Source organism: Nyctibius grandis, chromosome 3 (assembly GCF_013368605.1).
Source record: "Nyctibius grandis isolate bNycGra1 chromosome 3, bNycGra1.pri, whole genome shotgun sequence".
NCBI lineage: Eukaryota > Metazoa > Chordata > Aves > Nyctibiiformes > Nyctibiidae > Nyctibius > Nyctibius grandis.
In genome coordinates, this window is record NC_090660.1 from 92,338,555 (window position 1) to 92,358,099 (window position 19,545).

Here is a 19,545-nt window from a genome sequence, read left to right on the forward strand (position 1 = left end):
ATCCTGATGCCAGGTTAATAAATTAGTAATTATAACTCTTTGTATACGCAACAATCAGTGTGTCAGTACTCACCAGTGTCCTCTTTCCTCTTCGAGGATTAGATGAATGCATCACCTTTCCTATTACTGATGGTATGTTCTCTGCACTGCACATGAAAGACACATTTGCTCTTAACTATTTTTGAGAGACTGTTTAATATTTACCCTCCAACAGCAAACAGAAATTCCCAACAGGAACTGAGGCCCTTTGTAGGATGCACAGATGCAAAGGAAATCTTTGCCCAAAAATACTATTGCTGAACGTACAGTTTCTTCAAGCTTATTAAATCATATAAGCAGACATTTATGTGGAACCTCAAACGAACTCCATATCAAGAATTTCATCACCCTTTTTTTGTGGAAAAGAAGTCCTTTTCACCCATTGTACACAGCCCAGATACCCATCCTGCTAATACATGCATGTCTTTCAACTAGACCTCTTCTGGGGAGCAGAAGAACGAGATTAACACATGTGCATTAATCAATAGGGTCAACGTCAATTATCGTGATGAAAGGTAAGAAAGACCACACAATAATTAAATATACTATACAATGTATTGTCTGAGAATCAAGTAAGTTCTTAGGTCTCTAAGTGTTCCACAAGAAGCTATCATTGAATAACAGGGAGCGGAAAACATCTGACACATTTTGCTATTTATATAGCTATACATCCGTGATATTTGTACCGGTAACGTCTGCCCTCTGTTACGTCTCTGCTCTGGTGCCTCAGCGTGAAATCCATGAATCCGCACACACGGCCTGCGCTCAGCCTGCCCTCATTTTAACACGCTTACCCTCCCTGCAGCCTTTTGCGACAGGGGGCAGGCAGGGTGCGGGCAGGGAGCGGCCTCCCCGAGGCACCCCGCTGACAGAGGTGCCGAGGCGATGAGGCTGCAGCCCGGGGATGCCGAACCGGGCAGGGGGAAGTCTGTGGCGTGTGCGTCCCCCTTCCCTGTCCCCTCACCTGCTCGGCGCCCTTGGGGCGGGCGGCAGCGGCGGCCCCGGGAGCGGCCGGCGGCGGCACCACGTGTCGGGGCGGGGAGCGGCGGCGGGGCCGGGCCGGGCCTCGCCACCCCCAGCGCCGCTGCGGCAGCAGCAGCAGCAAGCGAGCAAGCTAGAAAGCAAGCAAGCAAGCAGGCAGGCAAGCTAGCAAAAAGCAAGCAAGCCCGGCTTAACTGCATCCCTCTCGCCCATGCCAGGTGCCTGTCCCCGGCTGCGCGGTGATTGAGGAGCGATGGGGCCACTGCGGGAGAGCAGCAAGGTGAGGAGCTGGGGGTGGAGGGGTCGGCAGGGATGGTGGCGGGGGCCGGGCGGCTGCGGGGACCGAGGAGGGGCAGGGACGGGCAAACCCCGGCCCCAGCCCCCGCTGCAGGAAAGGCGCGGGGGGGGGGGGGGGGGGGGGGGGTGCCGGGGTTTGCCTGCCCCTGCCAGGATGGTGGAAGGAGGAAGGCGCATCCGAGGTGGCCCTGACACTGGGGTGTCCCCTCCCGAGCAGGAGCAGAAGACGCAGCTGGAGAAGGAGGTATCCCGCAGCCGCATCCCCCGCTTGGTCCTCCGGCCGCAGCAGAAGGTATCCCCGGCTTCCGAATCGCCCTTTTCGGAAGAAGAGAGTCGTGAATTCAACCCGCTTAGTTCCTCCGGGAGATCCGGCAGGACTGTCAGCAGCAACAGCTTCTGCTCAGGTACCGCAAACAAACACACCACACACACCCCCCACCCCCGCCCTCAGTGCTCAGCCTGGGGGTCACGGTGGGCCCCACCACACCGACAGGCTTCGCTGTCGCCCCCAGACGCAGCATCCCTGTGTCAGGCTAGTATGGAGCCCTGAGGAGCATCCCACTTTGCAGATGAAGAAGGGCGGCCATTGATTTTTCCAGGGAAATCCAGTATCTGTTCTTTTAATCCGCATCCATAAGCGACACCAGATGTTTCCATTTCGAGTTCTGCTAGCCGCCGCTAAAAAGTTGGCGGTTTTACTGCGGCAGAATAGTTGCTTTAAAGAGAAAGATTTGCCTTAAAAACTGCAGCGTGGGTTTGAGGCATTATGAAAAGCCCCTAAACCAAAGAGTCTGTAAAACAGGGGAGGTGCTATTAAGGGTGTCAGAGGTGAGTCAAATATTGCAATTCCTTTTTGTTTTGTGCTGATGATCTATGCGCATAAATCGGAACAAAATATGTAGCTGAAGTTTTCACTGTCATATTGAATTGAATTTTGTTTATTTGAGAATTCAGGCTTCGTTGGACAAGCATGTTGCCAGGTGTGAACTAGGCACGATGTCTTCTCTATAGAGAGGGCAATGGCTGGGTGATATACCAGAAGTAAATTACTACTTTCCAGCTGTATACCACGAAAGTGTCATTTGCTCTTCAAAATGAGTATATCCCTTTACGTCAGGGACAACTTGAAACCAGATTTTTTACATTAAATATTTGTCCTGTGTAGAGTTTAGCACAATTTAAGTCCCTCAACTAGCAGTGAATGACTCAGATATCTACTAGTGGTGAGTAATCTTTTAATTCAGTGAAACTCTTCATCGTGTGTGACATTATGCATGTGGATAACAGCACTGAGGGGGTCACATCATGAACACCCTGGGCTCTATTATGCATGTAGTAATTTTAAAGATATTTTGATGACTAAAGTTTTGGTTTTAATAGTTGGTATTTTGGAGAGCATAACATTCTCTGTCTAACTAAAAAATCTGAATTATAACAAATATTTTTGTAATGGTTAATATCAGAGCAAGTTTCTGAACTTCCTTTTTGTTTATTCATGAAGTATTTCAACTACCAAAGGTTTTCCTGAGAACAGCCAGAAACACTCATATTTATCTTTGTCTTCACTACAGAGGATCAGATTTTTTTTTTAATTCCTTTAACAAAAAGCAGTGTATTGAACACTGTGTACAAGAACAGACAATTTTCCTAGATGAGAAACACAATATCTGTGATTGAGTCTACCATTTCCTTCTTAGCTGGGATAGATTTTGCAATTCAGGCTCAGTGGAGTGATCTATTTGGTTATTGTTTAATGAACAATGCAGAGCGTTAAACAAACAACATAGTATTGTAAGAATGCTGAAGTCTTTTTCCCTTGCCTTTTGCATCCCTCCTCCTTACCTGCTTGAGTTTGCCTGTTACAAACAAGTAAAATCTTTTGAAGCTTTTTAGAAATAACGTTATTTTTATGATCTCTCCCAAATGGCTGCTTTTTATTCTGATTTTTTTTCCCCTGTGTGTTGACAAGTCTTTCATCCTGGTTACTGACATTCTTTTTTATGATATCTTTTGGTTTTGTATCGGGTTCTTCAGATCTAATCTACACAGTGCTGCCAAAGTAATACCCTTGCTGTCCCACTGCACTATAGGGGCTGTCTTGAGTCCCAGCAGAGCTTTGAATTTACTCTGCGTGTGTCTGATCTCATGGCTTGACAGTTTTCAGGCGTCTTTCACAGAGGTATTCACGAGTGCGATGCTAGTCTCTTAACCTGCCTCATAAGCACAACTGCTCATATTTTTGTTTCCTTTATTCATCTTTTATTCTTCCATGAATGCTGCGTTGATTTAGTTTGATTTTTTTTTTCCCTATGCTGAGAGCTTCGTGCTTCTCAGGCTGCCTGCAGCACCCATACGGCTATGCACTACCCCATTTGTCTGCTGTGTTATGCAGCCAAGGATCAGCCAAGGCACTGTCCTCTGTCCTCCATCCCAGTGCGTGGTTTTGTTGTTGACAGGTCCGATGGATTTTTCACTGTGATGCAGGTATGACAACAGTCACTGACTTGATTTCCTCGTTCTCTGACATCTCTTCTCTGTCTTCCACTTACAGTTCTTTATCATAGTACATCTAATTGAGACTGAAATTCCCCAGCAGCAGCAGATGGCTGCTGATTCCTGTTTCTGGGGAGGGGATGGCGAAGAGCTGCGTGGAGGAGTGAGTGGAGGGGCCGCAGACTCTAACCTGCCTCTCCTGGTGCCTTGCTAGGCTCCTACCATCTTCACTGAGAAGTGATATGCACAGAAAGCATATTTAAAATTAGCAAGTAATAAATTTGGAATAGGTGAGCAGATGAATAATGTGATGAACAATAGTGTGATGGCAGTATGAAAAAGTGCATGAGCATTTGGATAAATGTACTTTTTTATAACTTCTTTGGAACATCAAGCTCCGAAAGGTTCTTGGTAAGCAGCAGATAATGTGACTTGGCCTCTGAAATAATTCCTTTCCTCTTTACCCTTCTCTGGACAAGCTGCTCTCTAACTTTCTTCCTTTATTATTGACACAAGTGGTTACGATCAATAGATTTCTTTTTCCTCCTGTAGAAATGACTTTTTTTTCTCCTCATCCATTTAAATATGTATTTCCTGTTTGATTCCCAAGTGCTTCTGAGGTTATCCATTTTCCCTGGGTGCTTACATTAGTCCCAAAGCATAAATGAAGGGCTGGAATTCTTTCTCTTTAAATGAGAGCAGCAGGGTCTTCTAGGTATCGTTACTGTTGGTTTAGGTAGGGGGAACCTTTGGGTGCTGTGGTGGTGCTGCAAGCATGGTGGCAACAGCAAAAAATACCACTCAGCAACAGACGAGACACTCTGGTTTAACACTTAGTTTCTTTTGAAGAAGTTGTTAGTTCTGGCTGAGATGAGTTTTAAATTTGTGTGATCATCTCCCTCTTTGTCTTGTGTGACTGGATCAGAGACTCACTTGATCGTGTTGGTCAGTTGTTTGCAATTGAGTTTATGTCAGTGTTGCTTTGTAAGTCCGTATGAAACGCAGTGAGACTGTTAATCCATTTTGTCTGTGATATTCCTGACAAAATGTATTTCTAATGTTCTTTGTTTCTGCCAAGTGAACACAGATGCTCTCTGGATGTTGTGTAGCCAAGCTGAGCCTTTGTATCAGCATCCACTCTGCGCAATCCTTCCTTAAAATCCTTGCGCATCTGGGGTCCTGTTTGCCATTTGATACAGGAGCACTCCTCTTCCTCCAGCCGCTGCCCTCCTTCGGCTTGGATGTCGGCCACAGCTCTCGTATGATGTCAGACGATGAAAAAACACTCTCCCAGCAGCTTCATCTGGCTCAGCTGCGACCCAGCAGGTGCCCGTGTCGTGCGTGTTTTCCTCATAAGTCGCGCTGGCTTTGCAGTGGCTGCGCGCGCTCACCTGCTCAGTCAGGAGGAGAAAGCGGTTTTAAACGTTGCAAGCAAATTGTCCGCGCGCAGGTCCATGGCTGAGCGGCTGCTGGGCTGCCTTTGGTGGTTCCAGTTACAGTGTTTGCCTTGTAAGAAATGAGATTCTTAGGGCAGGGCGTTATCCTTGGTTTTTGCGGACACATCCTTTTGGTACCAAGCCAGTTACATATTGGATCGAAGGCAGCCTGGATGTGCTAAGCTCAGTAACAGCCTGTTTAGCTCTTCATTTTGAAAGGAATTTAGTTTGGGATATACTTTTTTTTGTTTTTCTGCCTCTGAATAGCTCAGCTTTTGAATTTCTTCTTACAAAGGCGACTGGTTACGTGCTGCCTGTATAACAACGCCCAAGCGTTCCTTCAGCCTTTCTTCGGGAGCCAGCCGCCTGGATTTCTGCAGTTAACGCAGCGGCGCTTTGTTAACGGAGATGCAGCTTTGCAGAAAGCATTTCTGCGTTTAATAATCAGTTCAGCAAAAGACTTTATGAGCCAGAGGATCTGTTTTATTCCTGTAGCAAATGATTCCTCTTTTCTTGGGCTTACCTGCAAATTGCCTTTTTAACTAGACTGTATAGTACTATGGACCGTGAAAACACTGGCGTCTCTGTAAATGGAATTGAAGCTCGTTTTTGCTTTTTCTTTCAAATTTCAAGGTCTGGGTTCAGTGCGTATTTCATAACTTGTTCTTTTCTGGTGTAAAGATTTTTTAAAAGATCTTGTTCTTTATATGCGTGGCACAATAAGTGTGCTCTAGTACCGTGGCTGCACTGTAAGCCCCGGGGTGTAAGTGCTGCAACAGGAATCTCACTGTTACCATTCCCTTCTCACGTGGTCCTGTGCACGGTGCCCTTGAACACGCAGATTATTTGCCAGTTGGCCCAGCTGTTGATGGATGCTGGGGCTGAGTTCGCAGCGCATAGGTCGAAAAAATCTTGTAGGATTTATGTGGGCTCATTAAAGACCATGTGAATGCGCAACCCATATTGCTAGCCGCAGACAAGAAGAAAAGGGTTGTACGGGTGTTACTGGATGAAAAGCTGTACCTTCTCACACTCCGGTAAATAATTTCTTTGCTAGAGCGTTGAAGTAGGTTGTATTGTAAAGCAGCTGGCCTTGGAGGCTACATTATTAGAGTGTGTGTACTTAGATATATATTTCTGAATAGAAAAAGATAGAGGAAAACAAATTTGCAGTATTTTAACAAATCAACAGATGGAGGCCAGAGAATTAGTACAAATTACTGAAAATATTTACCTCGTTTATTTGTGTGTTTGTATGTATGTATATATGTACGTATTATTACAGAAACAGTGAGCTCTCCCATTCTTCTTGTTTCTTGTTATAGGAAGAAATATTTTGTTTAAATAGTTCCTTACTTGTTTATTTGTTGTTTTTTTAGTTAGCTTCTCTGTCCTGCAGTCCTTTATGCTACGCTTTTCCACAGTCCTTTTTGCCATTTTCCCAAAACTTCTGAAGTGGAGGTCTTCTCCAGGGCATTTGTTTGCAGCACTCTGTGAGGTAGTTCCATAATCACCGTGATCATAATTTACAAAAGCGTTGAAACAAAATCTGCTTTCAAAAATGCACGTATGGCCTTTGCGTAAGGGCGACACTGGGGACATGCTTCCTTTTCTCACTGCTGCTTCCCTGGAGAATTTCCTGCTGGGCTAGCTTATGTGCAATAATTTATTATTGCTTCATATTGCTAACCACCAGCTCTGTTTCTGCAGCGCAGAGATCTGTTCCAAACATGGAAATGAGGAAAGTGCCTAGGTACTAAAGAGCAAAGCCTGCCCATTCCTCAGTTTTTGGCCTTTGCCTGCTTTCCTTTCAGCTTGACTATTTATTTCTTCTTACTAAGTAACAATCCTTTTGTTCCTGTGCTGCACAACAACATCTGGAAGCCAAAATATTTGACCTTCTGAATGTTTGTTGTCACCTTTTTATGTATCTGTCAGCACTGTGAACCTTTAAAGCCTGACCCAGAGCCTCCTGAGGTCAGTAGAAAAGTTCCCGTTCTCTCTGGCACATTTTGAATGCTGTCCTGAGAACAGTCAGTACCTCACCCTTTTTGCTACCCTGTTTGTTGCAGCTTGCTGTGTACTATGGACTGAATTCTAAGCCATATCATGTGTTTTCTTCGCCAGCAACGTGTAATCTAATACTTTTGTTTTAAAGTGCTTTTCATGCAATTTTCTCTTTAGTTAAGTGATGCCATGCATATTGAAGGACATCACAACTTGTAGCAGAAATGAACCTTTAATCATAAGTCTTTGGTTTCTTTTGTATTAAAAGAGAATCTTGATACTTTAAAAGAAATTCCATATGACATGTTTTAACCCTACATTTATAGGGTTAATACACGTCTGAAATTTTGGAACAGTGTTTTGACGTATGTGTATCACCAAATACAGTGAGTGAGTTCTGTGGTGATGCTAAGTGCCAGTCTGGGTTAGGTGGCAATTAAAAAGAAAAGTGCATAAAGCAACAAGGGATAGAATATATGTGGTTTCCAAGCTTCATTAGAAGGGGAACAGTGCAACCTTATGAGGTGATGTTGAAGCTGTGAGGGTCACAGTCATGTTCTGTCAGCCATGGACGCAGAGCTACGTGAGAACAAAGGAGTATAACGTGTACCATTTCAGGAACAGGTAAAAATTTCTGTGATGTGGTCTATTGAATATTTTTATTTCCAAAAATGGTACCCTTAAAACTGGATAGAATATGATTTCTTCCTTTGCTGCATAATGGAATTAGGCACATAAAAACATACGCACAGAAATACATCTATATATACACATATATTTCACATAATGTTAATATTAAATGGATAATATTTCTTATGCTGGATGTAGTCAAGTCTCTCCCACCAGAGGTAGCAGCAGTGGTTCTACTTCCAGCTATTGGCCTCAGGAAAGGTTAGTGAGATCTACTAAGTGCTTAAAAAACCTACCAAACAGCCAAGACTTTTCTTCATCTCTTTTTCAGACTCTTTCCTCTCCTCACCTTTAGTTAAAACTTTTCTTTAAAATTTTCAAATGGATTTTCAGTCCTTTATCGTCTTAAACCCCTTCTCCAAATGTTATCTGTGATGTGATATCAAAACTCTGGAAGATGTGCTATTCCTGACCACAGTGCTCTCCTAGTAACAGTACTATTTTTATTGGTATTTTTACTAGTAAGCTTTGATGCTTTAGTTCTGTAATACTGATACCATTAGTGGTGATATAAATGTAATGACAAAGCCAGTAAGCCACAATTATATAGTCCTTTTTTCAGATGGTTTCACAGAACTCACATCAGTCCTGCTTATTAGTGAAATGTTCAAATAGAAGGAAGATTAGTAGAGGCATCATTTGCTGCCAAAGTCAATTAAAATTTGCTGCTTCAGTGTAACTTAGCTATTGTACAGTCAGATGTCAAAAGCAGATACCTTTAAGGACATGTTTATGGGAAATACTACATGGTAAAAGATGTCCAAGCTCTAGGAGTGGGTCAGTCCACCTTTTTTCACCTTCCCCTCCCCTCTTCTACATAGTCTGAGCGTGTCACTGTTTATGCCATGCTGTGGGTGAGCAGAGAGGACCTCTTGCCAAATTCAGTGAACAGCTTCCATACTAAATTTTCAGTAGTGACCATTAGTGATCAGCATCTGGGTGTGATGGAAGCAAGGTCAAAGGGGCTGTTGAGGAGCAGGTGTAAAAGTTGCCTGTATATTAATGATAGGAACCTCAGCAACAGTCAAAAGGAGTTGAAGATGTTTAGTCTTGATTTTACTTACTTCACTTCTGGATTAGATTTTATGACTAGAACATTAAAATCAATAGTTCCAGCTTGAAAGATGGACTGGGAAAACAGGGAGGTTTCCAGCTGTGGAATATCTAAAAGGTGTAAAGCAAAAGTATGATCCTAAGTGTGTAGGTTGTACGAGACCTCTGAAGATCATTTCGTCTAGCCTGTTTTTTTAAGCAGGACTGCTTCCAGCACTGTATCACATCAGCCATGGCTTTGTCTATCCAAGTCTAGAAAACCTTCAAGGGCAAGAGTTTGCACAGCCTCTCTAGGTGACCTCAGGGAGTGGTGGAGCTGCTTAGCCTGCCTTTGGTCACAGGCAAAATGGAGCATAGTTAATTCAAGTTCTGTCTGCAGAGACATAGAGATTAAATGTGGAATTAATTTGCTTAGCAGGATTTCATATAAGTAGGCCTTGTCAAATAAACCTCCTCTCTTTTCCTGCCAGGGCTATAGTTTTGGTTGCTCTTCTGCTCTGCTTTAGTGTGCTTGACTTCTGGTAACATACTTGCCTCACAAGCACATGATATGCTGATGAATTTTATTAAATACCAACCCCACAAATCTTAAAAATAGCTGTAAAATGAGTTTAGGATTGATCAGAAGGACCAAAAGTAGTAGCATTTTTAGAACTCTACTTTTAGTGAAGTTATTAAGTATTTTTTTCAACAGTCTGTGTGATTTTGCAGGTTTGCAGGTGACAAATTGTTTGTAACAAATGACTAATCTTCTAGAATACATAAAATCACCTTCTGGAATGGCTGCAGTAAAAATGAAATGTTTTAGCACAAATAGGAGCTCAGGAGAATATTCACACTTTGTACCTTAAGCTGTGCTTCCTAATCGTTGCTGGGTGGGTGAGGGTTCCTTCAGAGGGCCAGCGAGTGTCATGATGAGGTAGAAGTTAGACTGCTACCTCTTGAGAGCCTGATGGTGTGCATGTGAATATGCTCCACCTCTGTCTTTCTATGCATACTACTCATTTTATACTATTGTGTTTCATCCTGCTGCTTTTACTGTGGTCCTTTGTGTTGCCCAGTTGTTCCAGAATGATATTGTGAATTTGCTGGTAGCAATGTTTTCTGACTGGCGGTGAGCCCTTATACCTCCCTGGTTCAGCTGCCCAAGTCAGAATGGTGGTTGTGCTAGTCAATGGAAAGAGATGAGATGAGATGAGATGAGATGAGATGAGATGAGATGAGATGAGATGAGATGAGATGAGATGAGATCCTCCAGAGAGTGACTCAGAGTAGTGGGATGACTGGAGAAGCCTGACTTGGGCTGTAGTTCTGACTCATCCTCCAGAGGACCCTCTTTCTCTCCATTTAAAACAGAAGGAGCCTTGGCAGATGGAAGCTGGGTGATACATTCCCTTTGGTCTCTGTCTGCAACTTTCATTAATGCATAAAACACCCCCGTGCTACAAGACCAGTCACGAAATGAAGACTAAAGCAACACACAGGGGGTCAAAAAATGTGGAACAAAGAAGCAGATTGGGAGATGATCCTGAGAAGTTCTGAAATACCCTTGGTGGTTCACCATCAATAGCCAGCTCACAGTGTGCCATCCTGGAGGAGCCGTGGCTACCTGGACTAACAGATCCTGGGATGAATGAAAGGGGAACCTTAAGAGAAGATGAAAGTGGGGCAGTTGACAAGGGATCAGGTAGGGGATGGACAGTTCTGACTCATAAAAGCGCGTAACTAGATCTGGCAGCTAGGAGCAAGGGTAAAAGTAAATCGTTACTGAGTAAGAGCATCATTAATTATTTGGATGGATTGTATAAGGAGGTTGTAAATTCATTATTTCTTGAAACCTTCAGGAAAAGGCAGTATTTTTCTAAAGAAGGCTCTAAGACATATTCCAGTGAAACTTTAAAAGTCTCTGTGCCCAGAAAATCAGAGAAAATTATCAAGTCACAACATATGGCCTTAAAATCAGAACAGTATTTTGATCAGTTGTTAAGAGTACTATTATCTTTAACACTGTTGTTTTTACTTTGACTTTACTATTTGAATGTTAGTGCATCCAAATGTCTGAGTGCCCTGAGCAACTTCCCTGATTGTTTGTTTGAGGAGACACTATCCTGTGCTTGCCTTTGAAACTTGGCAAGCGTGTCTGATCTGGGAGAGAGGTTGGACGTAGAGTTTCAGTGATGAAATCCAGCTGATGTTCAAAGAGAAAGTCTACTCCCAGAATGCTCTTAGGAGGCCACTGTGAAAAAAGACACCATGAGCATTGCTAAGAAAGCACTGAAAGTCGTGTGTTACACATTTATGTGGTTTTCCCTCTTGTGCAAGGAAATAATACAGGCAAGATCAGAAGTATGGACTTGCACAGCAGTATTTGCCAACTTTCTCTCTTGTGTCTTCCTGATGCTCACGTGCCTGAGAAGGTAAATCAGGTCTGTCTGTATTCCTGAGATGTCAGGGCCTGAAATCCTTACTGGGGCAAAACTCTTGCCGAGTTATAGGACTGAATCCTTAACCGACCTTGCTGAAAACGACATTCACATCATGTCTTCAGCATAAAGTGAATCTCATCGTGTGCTTGTCTGCTCCTGTTACCCCATTGCCTACTTTGGAGATAGATTTCTTACCTTGGCCGTGGTTGCATCCTTCCTCTTGCGGAGGAGGAGCAGAGGTGTTCGCTGCAGCGGTGAGCAGGATGGTTGGTCAGGCTGTCTGCGGGACGGAGGGGGCATCAGCTTGATGCATGGTCAGGGTCCATGGGAGCGTCTGCTGCTCTTCTGCAGGGATTTCACCTGCAATATTAAACACAATTAAATAGCCCTTTAAGGGTTCAGTAGCAAGGAATGATGAAGATAAGTGCAGGCAATTTGGCTCGCACCGAGCAGCTAGATAGCACCTCAGTGTTCACCAGGGCTTCTCCTTGTGCCAGAATGCTGAGCTGCAGGTTGGCTGGGAGGTGCGTCTCCCTGGGGTGCAGCAGAGCTTTGCTTGCCTTTTGTGGTGAGCACCGGCGTTTCGTATGCAGCTGTTCCCTTCTGTGATAGTAAACGTTTTGATTCTTCAAAAGGCATCGCAAAAAGCTGACACAGGGAAATGTTTCTCTGCAATTTCCCTTAGATTTGGAAACTATAATTTTATTCACATTTCTGGCAAATACTAGGTAGAAGGAGTAGAAGTTATACATTATATAAAAAATAACAAACGATCAGAGGAGAGGGAGCACAATAAAATCATGCATTTACTTCAGCTGGAGTGGGAATGCTCACCTGGTTATTAGGGTGTCTAAAGGTCACAAGGGTTATGAGTAGAGATAGGCTGTTGTTCTTTGTGCCAGGCTCATTAGTTCCTTTAATAAATACCTCACTGCAACGAAAGCTGAAGTCCTTAAGGGTAAAATGAGGATATATAGATAGGACGTAATCTGATCATACAGTGTCACCAGTGTGATATCAGAGGCAATGTTGGGGGGAGTGGTAATTAAAATATTTATTTTTATATGCTATTTTTACATGCTTTCTTTAGCTGCCCTATTTCCTTATCGCAGTTAGTTTTGCATACTTGTTTTTTTTAATGCCCTAATTCTTAATACTGTAGTTTAGTTCTTTCTTCTTAACACTGTAGTTTAGTTCTTTCATTATTATTTAAAGGCTTTATCAGCCTCTGACGTTCTTCCAGGAAGCACCCCTATAGATTTCTTCACAGAGAGGATGGTTGGTCACTGGAACAGGCTCCCTAGAGAAGTGGTCACAGCATCAAGCCTGTCAGAGCTCAAGGAGTGTCTGGATGATGCTCTTAGTCATATGGTTTAGTTTTAGGTAGTCCTGCAAGGAGCAGGGGGTTGGACTCAATGCTCCCTACGGGTCCCTTCCAACTCAAGATATTTTGTGATTCTATGCTAGCTTTGAGAGTTATTTATTATCAGTCCTGGCTAATTATTTATTATCAGTCCTGGCTAACTGGGGAGGTCCCAGATGACTGGAGGCTGGCCAATGTGACGCCCATCCATAAGAAGGGCGGGAAGGAGGATCCCGGGAACTACAGGCCTGTCAGCCTGACCTCAGTACCCGGCAAGGTCATGGAACAGATCATATTGAGTTCGATTACACAGCACATAGAGGACAACCAGGGGATCACAGAATCACAGAATCAACTAGGTTGGAAGAGACCTCTGGGATCATCGAGTCCAACCATTGCCCTGACACCACCTTGTCAACTAGACCATGGCACTAAGTGCCATGTCCAGTCTTTTCTTAAACACATCCAGAGATGGTGACTCCACCACCTCCCTGGGCAGCCCATTCCAATGTCTAATAACCCTTTCTGAAAATAAATCCTTCCTAATGTCCAACCTGAACCTCCCCTGGCGAAGCTTGAGGCTGTGTCCTCTTGTCCTATCGCTAGTTGCCTGGGAGAAGAGGCCAACTCCCACTTCACTACAGCCTCCCTTCAGGTAGTTGTAGACTGCAATAAGGTCACCTCTGAGCCTCCTCTTCTCCAGGCTAAACAACCCCAGCTCCCTCAGCCATTCCTCATAGGTCAGACCCTCCAGACCCTTCACCAGCTTGGTCATCCTCCTCTGGACTCGCTCCCACACCTCAACATCTTTCTTGAAGTGCAGGGCCCAGAACTGAACACAGTATTCAAGGTGCGGCCTCACCAGTGCCGAGTACAGAGGGACGATCACTTTCCTAGACCGGCTGGCTACACTATTCCTAATAGAGGCCAGGATGCCATTGGCCTTCTTGGCCACCTGGGCACACTGCTGGCTCATGTTTAGCTGGTTGTCGATCAGCACCCCCAGGTCTCTTTCCGCCAGGCCACTTTCTAACCACTCTTCCCCCAGCCTGTAGCGCTGCATGGGGTTGTTGTGGCCCAAGTGTAAGACCCGGCACTTGTTCTTGTTGAACCTCATGCCGTTGGTCTCGGCCCATCTATCTAACCTGTCCAAATCCCTCTGTAGGGCCTTCCTACCCTCCAGCAGATCGACACTCCCACACAGCTTGGTGTCATCTGCAAATTTTCTGAGGGTGCACTCAATCCCTACGTCTAGATCATCTATAAAGATATTGAAGAGCACCGGCCCCAGAACTGAGCCCTGGGGAACACCGCTAGTGACCGGCCGCCACTTGAACTTTGCCCCATTCACCACCACTTTCTGGGCTCGGCCATCCAGCCAGTTTTTAATCCATTGAAGACTCCACCCATCCAAGCCCCGGGCAGACAGTTTGTCCAGGAGGATGCTGTGGGAGACAGTGTCGAATGCCTTACTGAAGTCTAGACAGACTACATCCACAGCCCTGCCCTCATCTACTAAGCGGGTCACTTGGTCATAGAAGGAGACCAGGTTGGTCGAGCAGGACCTGCCTTTCATGAATCCATGCTGGCTGGCCCCGATGCCCCGATTGTCCTGCATGTGCCGTGTAATGGCACTCAGGATGATCTGTTCCATCACCTTGCCTGGCACCGAGGTCAGGCTGACAGGCCTATAGTTCCCTGGATCATCCTTCCGACCCTTCTTGTAGATGGGCGTTACATTTTCTACTTTCCAGTCAGCTGGAACTTCTCCAGTTAACGAGGACTGCCGGTAGATAATAGAGAGTGGTTTGGCAAGTTCATTTGCCAGTTCCTTCATTACTCTGGGGTGAATCCCATCCGGGCCCATAGCCTTGTGGGTGTCCAACTGGCACAGCAGGTCACTAACTGTCTCCTCCTGGATTACGGGAGGTTCACACAGCTCCCTGTCCCTAACTTCAGGGTCTGGGGGCTGAGTCTCCTGCGGACAACCGGTCTTGACATTAAAGACCGAGGCAAAGAAGGCATTGAGCACCTCTGCCTTTTCCTCATCCCCTGACACTACACTACCCTCCTCATTCAGCAAGTGGTGGAGGCTCTCCTTGACCCTCCTTTTGCTGTTAATGTATCAGGCCTAGTCAGCATGGGTTTAGGAAAGGCAGGTCCTGCCTGACCAACCTGATCTCTTTTTATGACCAGGTGACCCGCCTAGTGGGTGAAGTGAAGGCTGTGGATGTAGTATACCTGGACTTCAGCAAAGCCTTTGATACTGTCTCCCGTGGTGTTCTTCTGGAGAAGCTGGCAGCCCATGGCTTGGACAGGTGCACTCTTCGCTGGGTTAAGAACTGGCTGGATGGCCAGGCCCAGAGAGTGGTGGTGAACGATACCACATCCAGTTGGCGTCCAGTCACTAGTGGTGTCCCCCAGGGCTCAGTACTGGTCCCAGTGCTGTTGAATATATTTATTTATGGTCTGGATGAGGGTATTGAGCGCACCGTCAGTAAATTCGCAGACGACGCTAGGTTGGGTGGGAGTGTCAATCTGCCTCAGGGTAAGAAGGCTCTGTAGAGGGATCTGGACAGGTTAGATAGATGGACCGAGACCAATGGCATGAAGTTCAACAAGGCCAAGTGGTGGGTCCTGCACTTTGGCCACAACAACCACATACAGCACTACAGGCTGGCGGAAGAGTGGTTGGAAAGCGGCCTGGTAGAAAAGGACCTGGGGGTGTTCGTGGACAGGTGGCTGAACATGAGCCAGCAGTGTACCCAGGTGCCCAAGAAGGCCAATGGCATCCTGGTTTGTATCAGGAATAGTGTGGCCAGCAGGACTAGGGAAGTAATTGTTCCCCTGAACTCGGCACTGATGAGGCCACACCTCAAGTACTGTGTCCAGTTCTGGGCCCCTCACTTCAGGAAAGACATTGAGGTGTTGGAGCGAGTCCAGAGGAGGGCGACCAAGCTGGTGAAGGGTCTGGAGAGTATGACCTACAAGGAATGGCTGAGGGAGCTGGGGTTGTTTAGCCTGGAGAAGAGGAGGCTGAGGGGAGACCTTATCGCTCTCTGCAACTACCTGAAAGGAGGTTGTAGCAGGGTGGGGGTTGGCCTCTTCTCCCAGGCAACTAGCAACAAGACTAGAAGGCATAGCCTCAAGCTGCGCCAGGGGAGGTTCAGGTTAGACATTAGCAAAAATTTCTTCACAGGAAAGGTTATTAAGCATTGAAATGGGCTATCCAGGGAGGTGGTGGAGTCATCATACCTGGAGGTGTGTAAGAAAAGACTGGATGTGGCACTTAGTGCCATGGTCTAGTTGACACAGTGGTGTTAGGTCAGTGGTTGGACTCGATGATCCCAGCGGTCTCTTCCAACCTAGTTGATTCTGTTATTCTCTGATTCTGTTATTTATACATTAAGTCTCCCATACAAAACACATCTGTGAGGTCTGCAGAACCTGTCCAGCTACTGCAGTGATTCTGTTGGTGGAGAGATGAAGGAAGTAGTTTGTCTTTGGTTTTTTTTTTTAAATGCGAAGTTTTGAAAATAGTGGCACATAGAGAAATATCTAAATGGAAAGGTCATAAGAAAAAATAACCTGCATGAACCTGCACTTTTTTTCTGAATATATTTGATTATAAATGTTTGTGTGCTTCTAAAGAGAAGATGCCTTGGGCATAAGTAAAGGAGCTGCTTAAATGCAATTCAGAAGCTCACTCAGCCATGCTGATCCACTGCCTTGTAGGCAGCATTCATTCCACCTGCAGAAGAGACTCTGGACGCTTGGGAGAAGGAAATGGGCGCTCATCTGGGAGGAAATTGTCGCCTTCTCTCTCCTCTCTGTTGAGTTATATTGTGATGTTGATGGGGATGGAAAGGATAAAAAGTAAACTAAAATCATGTGGGCAACAATCCTGCTTTAGTCAGGATAAATATGGGCATGGGCTGAAAACCTCATTAGCGGTTTTCTCCTTCCTAGTGTTTTATTGGAACTAATTCTGAGTTGCAGAGGGCAGCAGCAGGATGGCAAAAGGAGATGCCTGTAGGCTTAATTGAGCTGATTTGAAGGAATGAGATATGATTAAGCTGGATTAGGTACTTTGCACCATTACTGCCCTTTGTGCCTTGGGAGGTAATTCTGGCAGTAGACTGGGCTGTCCCCGTGGCTTGGCATCATGTCTGGCAGTTAGCAGAGGCCTGGGCAGCAGCACCTCAGGCTGCTGGCTGTTGTTACATGCTAATGCATATAGCATGCATTGGGTGGTCAGCACCTATAGGTACCTTGCTCAGCACTGGAGGCAGGACACGGGGAAATGGGAAGCAGAACACTGGAACAAATAGGTGAGGGTAGGGTAACTGGCCAGGCACGAAGGAAAACTGGTTCACATGAAAGGATGAGGTTGTTTTCCTGTACTGAGGGAGCAATAGTTAACAATAGCACAAGCTGCTCCTCCTTGCAGAGGGGAGGCAGGCAGGGAGGGCATTAGATAGTTCTAGGGTGCCTCTTTTGCCTCATAAATGCACAGTCATGTACTGACTTTTTAAACAATCTGCCCATGCAAAGCTCCTTGCAAGATCAGGCTTGACCTAAGTTATGAACAGGGCGGAAGCGGTAAGTGTAATATGGTCATGCAGATTATTTGGCTCAGTTGCAGGCACTTCTTTGAGTTTCATGTTAGGTAAAGATAATGCACCGAGAGTGGAGTGCAATTGCATAATGGAGATGGCAGCTTTCATTTTGTCCTGGGAAAGAACAAACAATTACATTTCTCCGGAAGAGTAAATATTCAAGGCTTTCCAGTGTCAGAGTAGCCTGTTTGCTTTTGTTGTGCATCTCTAAAACCACCATGACTTTTAGGGGAGCTGCGATTACTCAAGGTTACAGGAGATGTGATTAGATGGTGTTTGATATGTGGATTTCACTTGGACTCAGACTTATTACTTTGCATTTCATTTTTAAGAGCTGGAGTGTTTGTATTGCTGGAGGTGAGGAATGAGAGTCTCTTCCTGAGGTGGGTGCTGATGCCATGTAGCGCTGGTGTGCCCTCAGAGGAACTTGGCTTTAAACAAAAGCAGTCTGTGTATAATGCACCCTCTTCACAGCCAGGTACCTCAGAGCCGCTTGTCAAGAATGGAAGAGCTCTGTGATCATGGTTGCTTTAAAAGGAAATACAATTTTGAGGAACCTTTATTAATTCCAGTTAAATGAAAATCCTGAGTTTGTGCATATGGGCTGTAGGTCGTTCTCTTGCTGTTCAGATGGGAACATATCTTGAAGGAGAGCATGTGGCCCATGCTTGCTTTTCATCCAGTGTGCACTACACAAGCCATTCTTGTGTCTTATGTGCCATTGTGTCATATTCATGCCGTAATATTCCCTAACCTAGCTAAGTCAAAAGAATTTATCTTAGATCTGAGTTTTCATTATGTAGCCCCTGCCTTTGTATTTCGTCAGATTTAGTGAAACAAACACTTGCCCTTCTGGTCTGCCTTAAGGTATTCAGGACTTCTTCACAAAATGGGGAAAATTAATAGCTTCTCACCAGGTTTCAGAGCCAAGGTTGTGTATATCAGGTAACTGTAAACAGTTGTAGTGCAAACACTTTTTTTTTTTAAATATTGCTAATGTTCATGTTCTTATTAGTGAAAAATTTTGATGTTTTCTCTTTTCAGATGACACTGGCTGTCCTAGTAGCCAGTCAGTATCTCCAGTTAAGACTCCTTCTGATGCTGGGAACGGTCCAATCAGTTTTTGCACTGGTAGCGATGAAGACTTCTCCAGGAAGAAATTCAGTCCAGGGACAATGAGCGAAGGGAACCCGCAGCTGGCTCGATATAAGAAGGAGACAAAGACAAGCCTTGTAAAGCCCGGTGAGTATGGTATAGTTCCTTTCATTTCTTTAATTACACTTTCTAATTGACTACTACATCTACAGGTGTCTACATACATTGTCTTGTGCTGCCTGTGATACCACTAATGCTGACAGTAGATAAAAAAAAAATAGTTGGGTTCTTTCCATGGAGCCACCTGCAAGATTTGAAAACATTATCAGTATTAGCTTTTTCATGGAAATATAATTAATTGACATCTTCACTTTATTTTATGAGGCTTGATGGTGATGTTGAATAACAACTGAAATGGATTTTATCCTATTTCAGTGTAATTGAGCACATATTTCACTGGCCAAAGATAAATGACTCTTACTATCAAAGCAAAGAATTATAGTCTTCTGATGTTGTTAGGTTTATTGTTCAATCCTGCCTAAAGTTTATGCTGCCAGGCTGTGATAGCTCTGGGTATACAACATGTCAAACCAAGGCAAGATAACGGGCAAGCTACGTGTGGGAGTTGGGCAGATGTAGATCCATACTACACTGGCTGAGTCAAGAGCATGTCTCCCATTGCCTCAGGCTAACAGGCTACCTCAGACCACCAACTACATCAGCACCTGCTTGTCACACATCCAAGACTAAATATTCTGGTATGTATTGGCTACTGTAATCTTAATGAGTAGATATAAAATATTTTTGTGATTCATGTACAGGCAGCTCTTGATTACAAATGGTCGGGATATTTGTGCTGTTATTCAATTAATCATGGAGCCAGAGAGGGTTTTGACCCTATACATAGCCAGCTGCAGAACTGACATGGTTTATGAGCTCAGGTACCTCCCGGCTATACTGTTTCCAGAGTCATTTTACTTCTGGAAGGAATTTAGATACTTTCATGAGGAGCCAGCTCAGATTTACCAGCACCATGTTTAATCCAG

The 19,545-nt window shown here is 44.8% G+C and overlaps 1 protein-coding gene across 2 annotated transcripts in view; it reads left to right on the plus strand.

Moving 5' to 3' along the window:
- The first annotated feature begins 1,181 nt into the window (after window positions 1-1,181).
- Window positions 1,182-19,545, plus strand: part of LOC137661219 (syntabulin-like) — a 54,698-nt gene continuing 36,334 nt past the window's right edge. For both annotated transcript variants that reach the window (XM_068396647.1, XM_068396648.1), the window contains exons 1-3: window positions 1,182-1,300; window positions 1,535-1,721; window positions 18,449-18,646. In XM_068396647.1, the coding sequence (XP_068252748.1) occupies window positions 1,274-1,300; window positions 1,535-1,721; window positions 18,449-18,646 (412 nt within the window). In that variant the 5' untranslated portion in view covers window positions 1,182-1,273. The remainder of the gene's footprint in view (window positions 1,301-1,534; window positions 1,722-18,448; window positions 18,647-19,545) is intronic.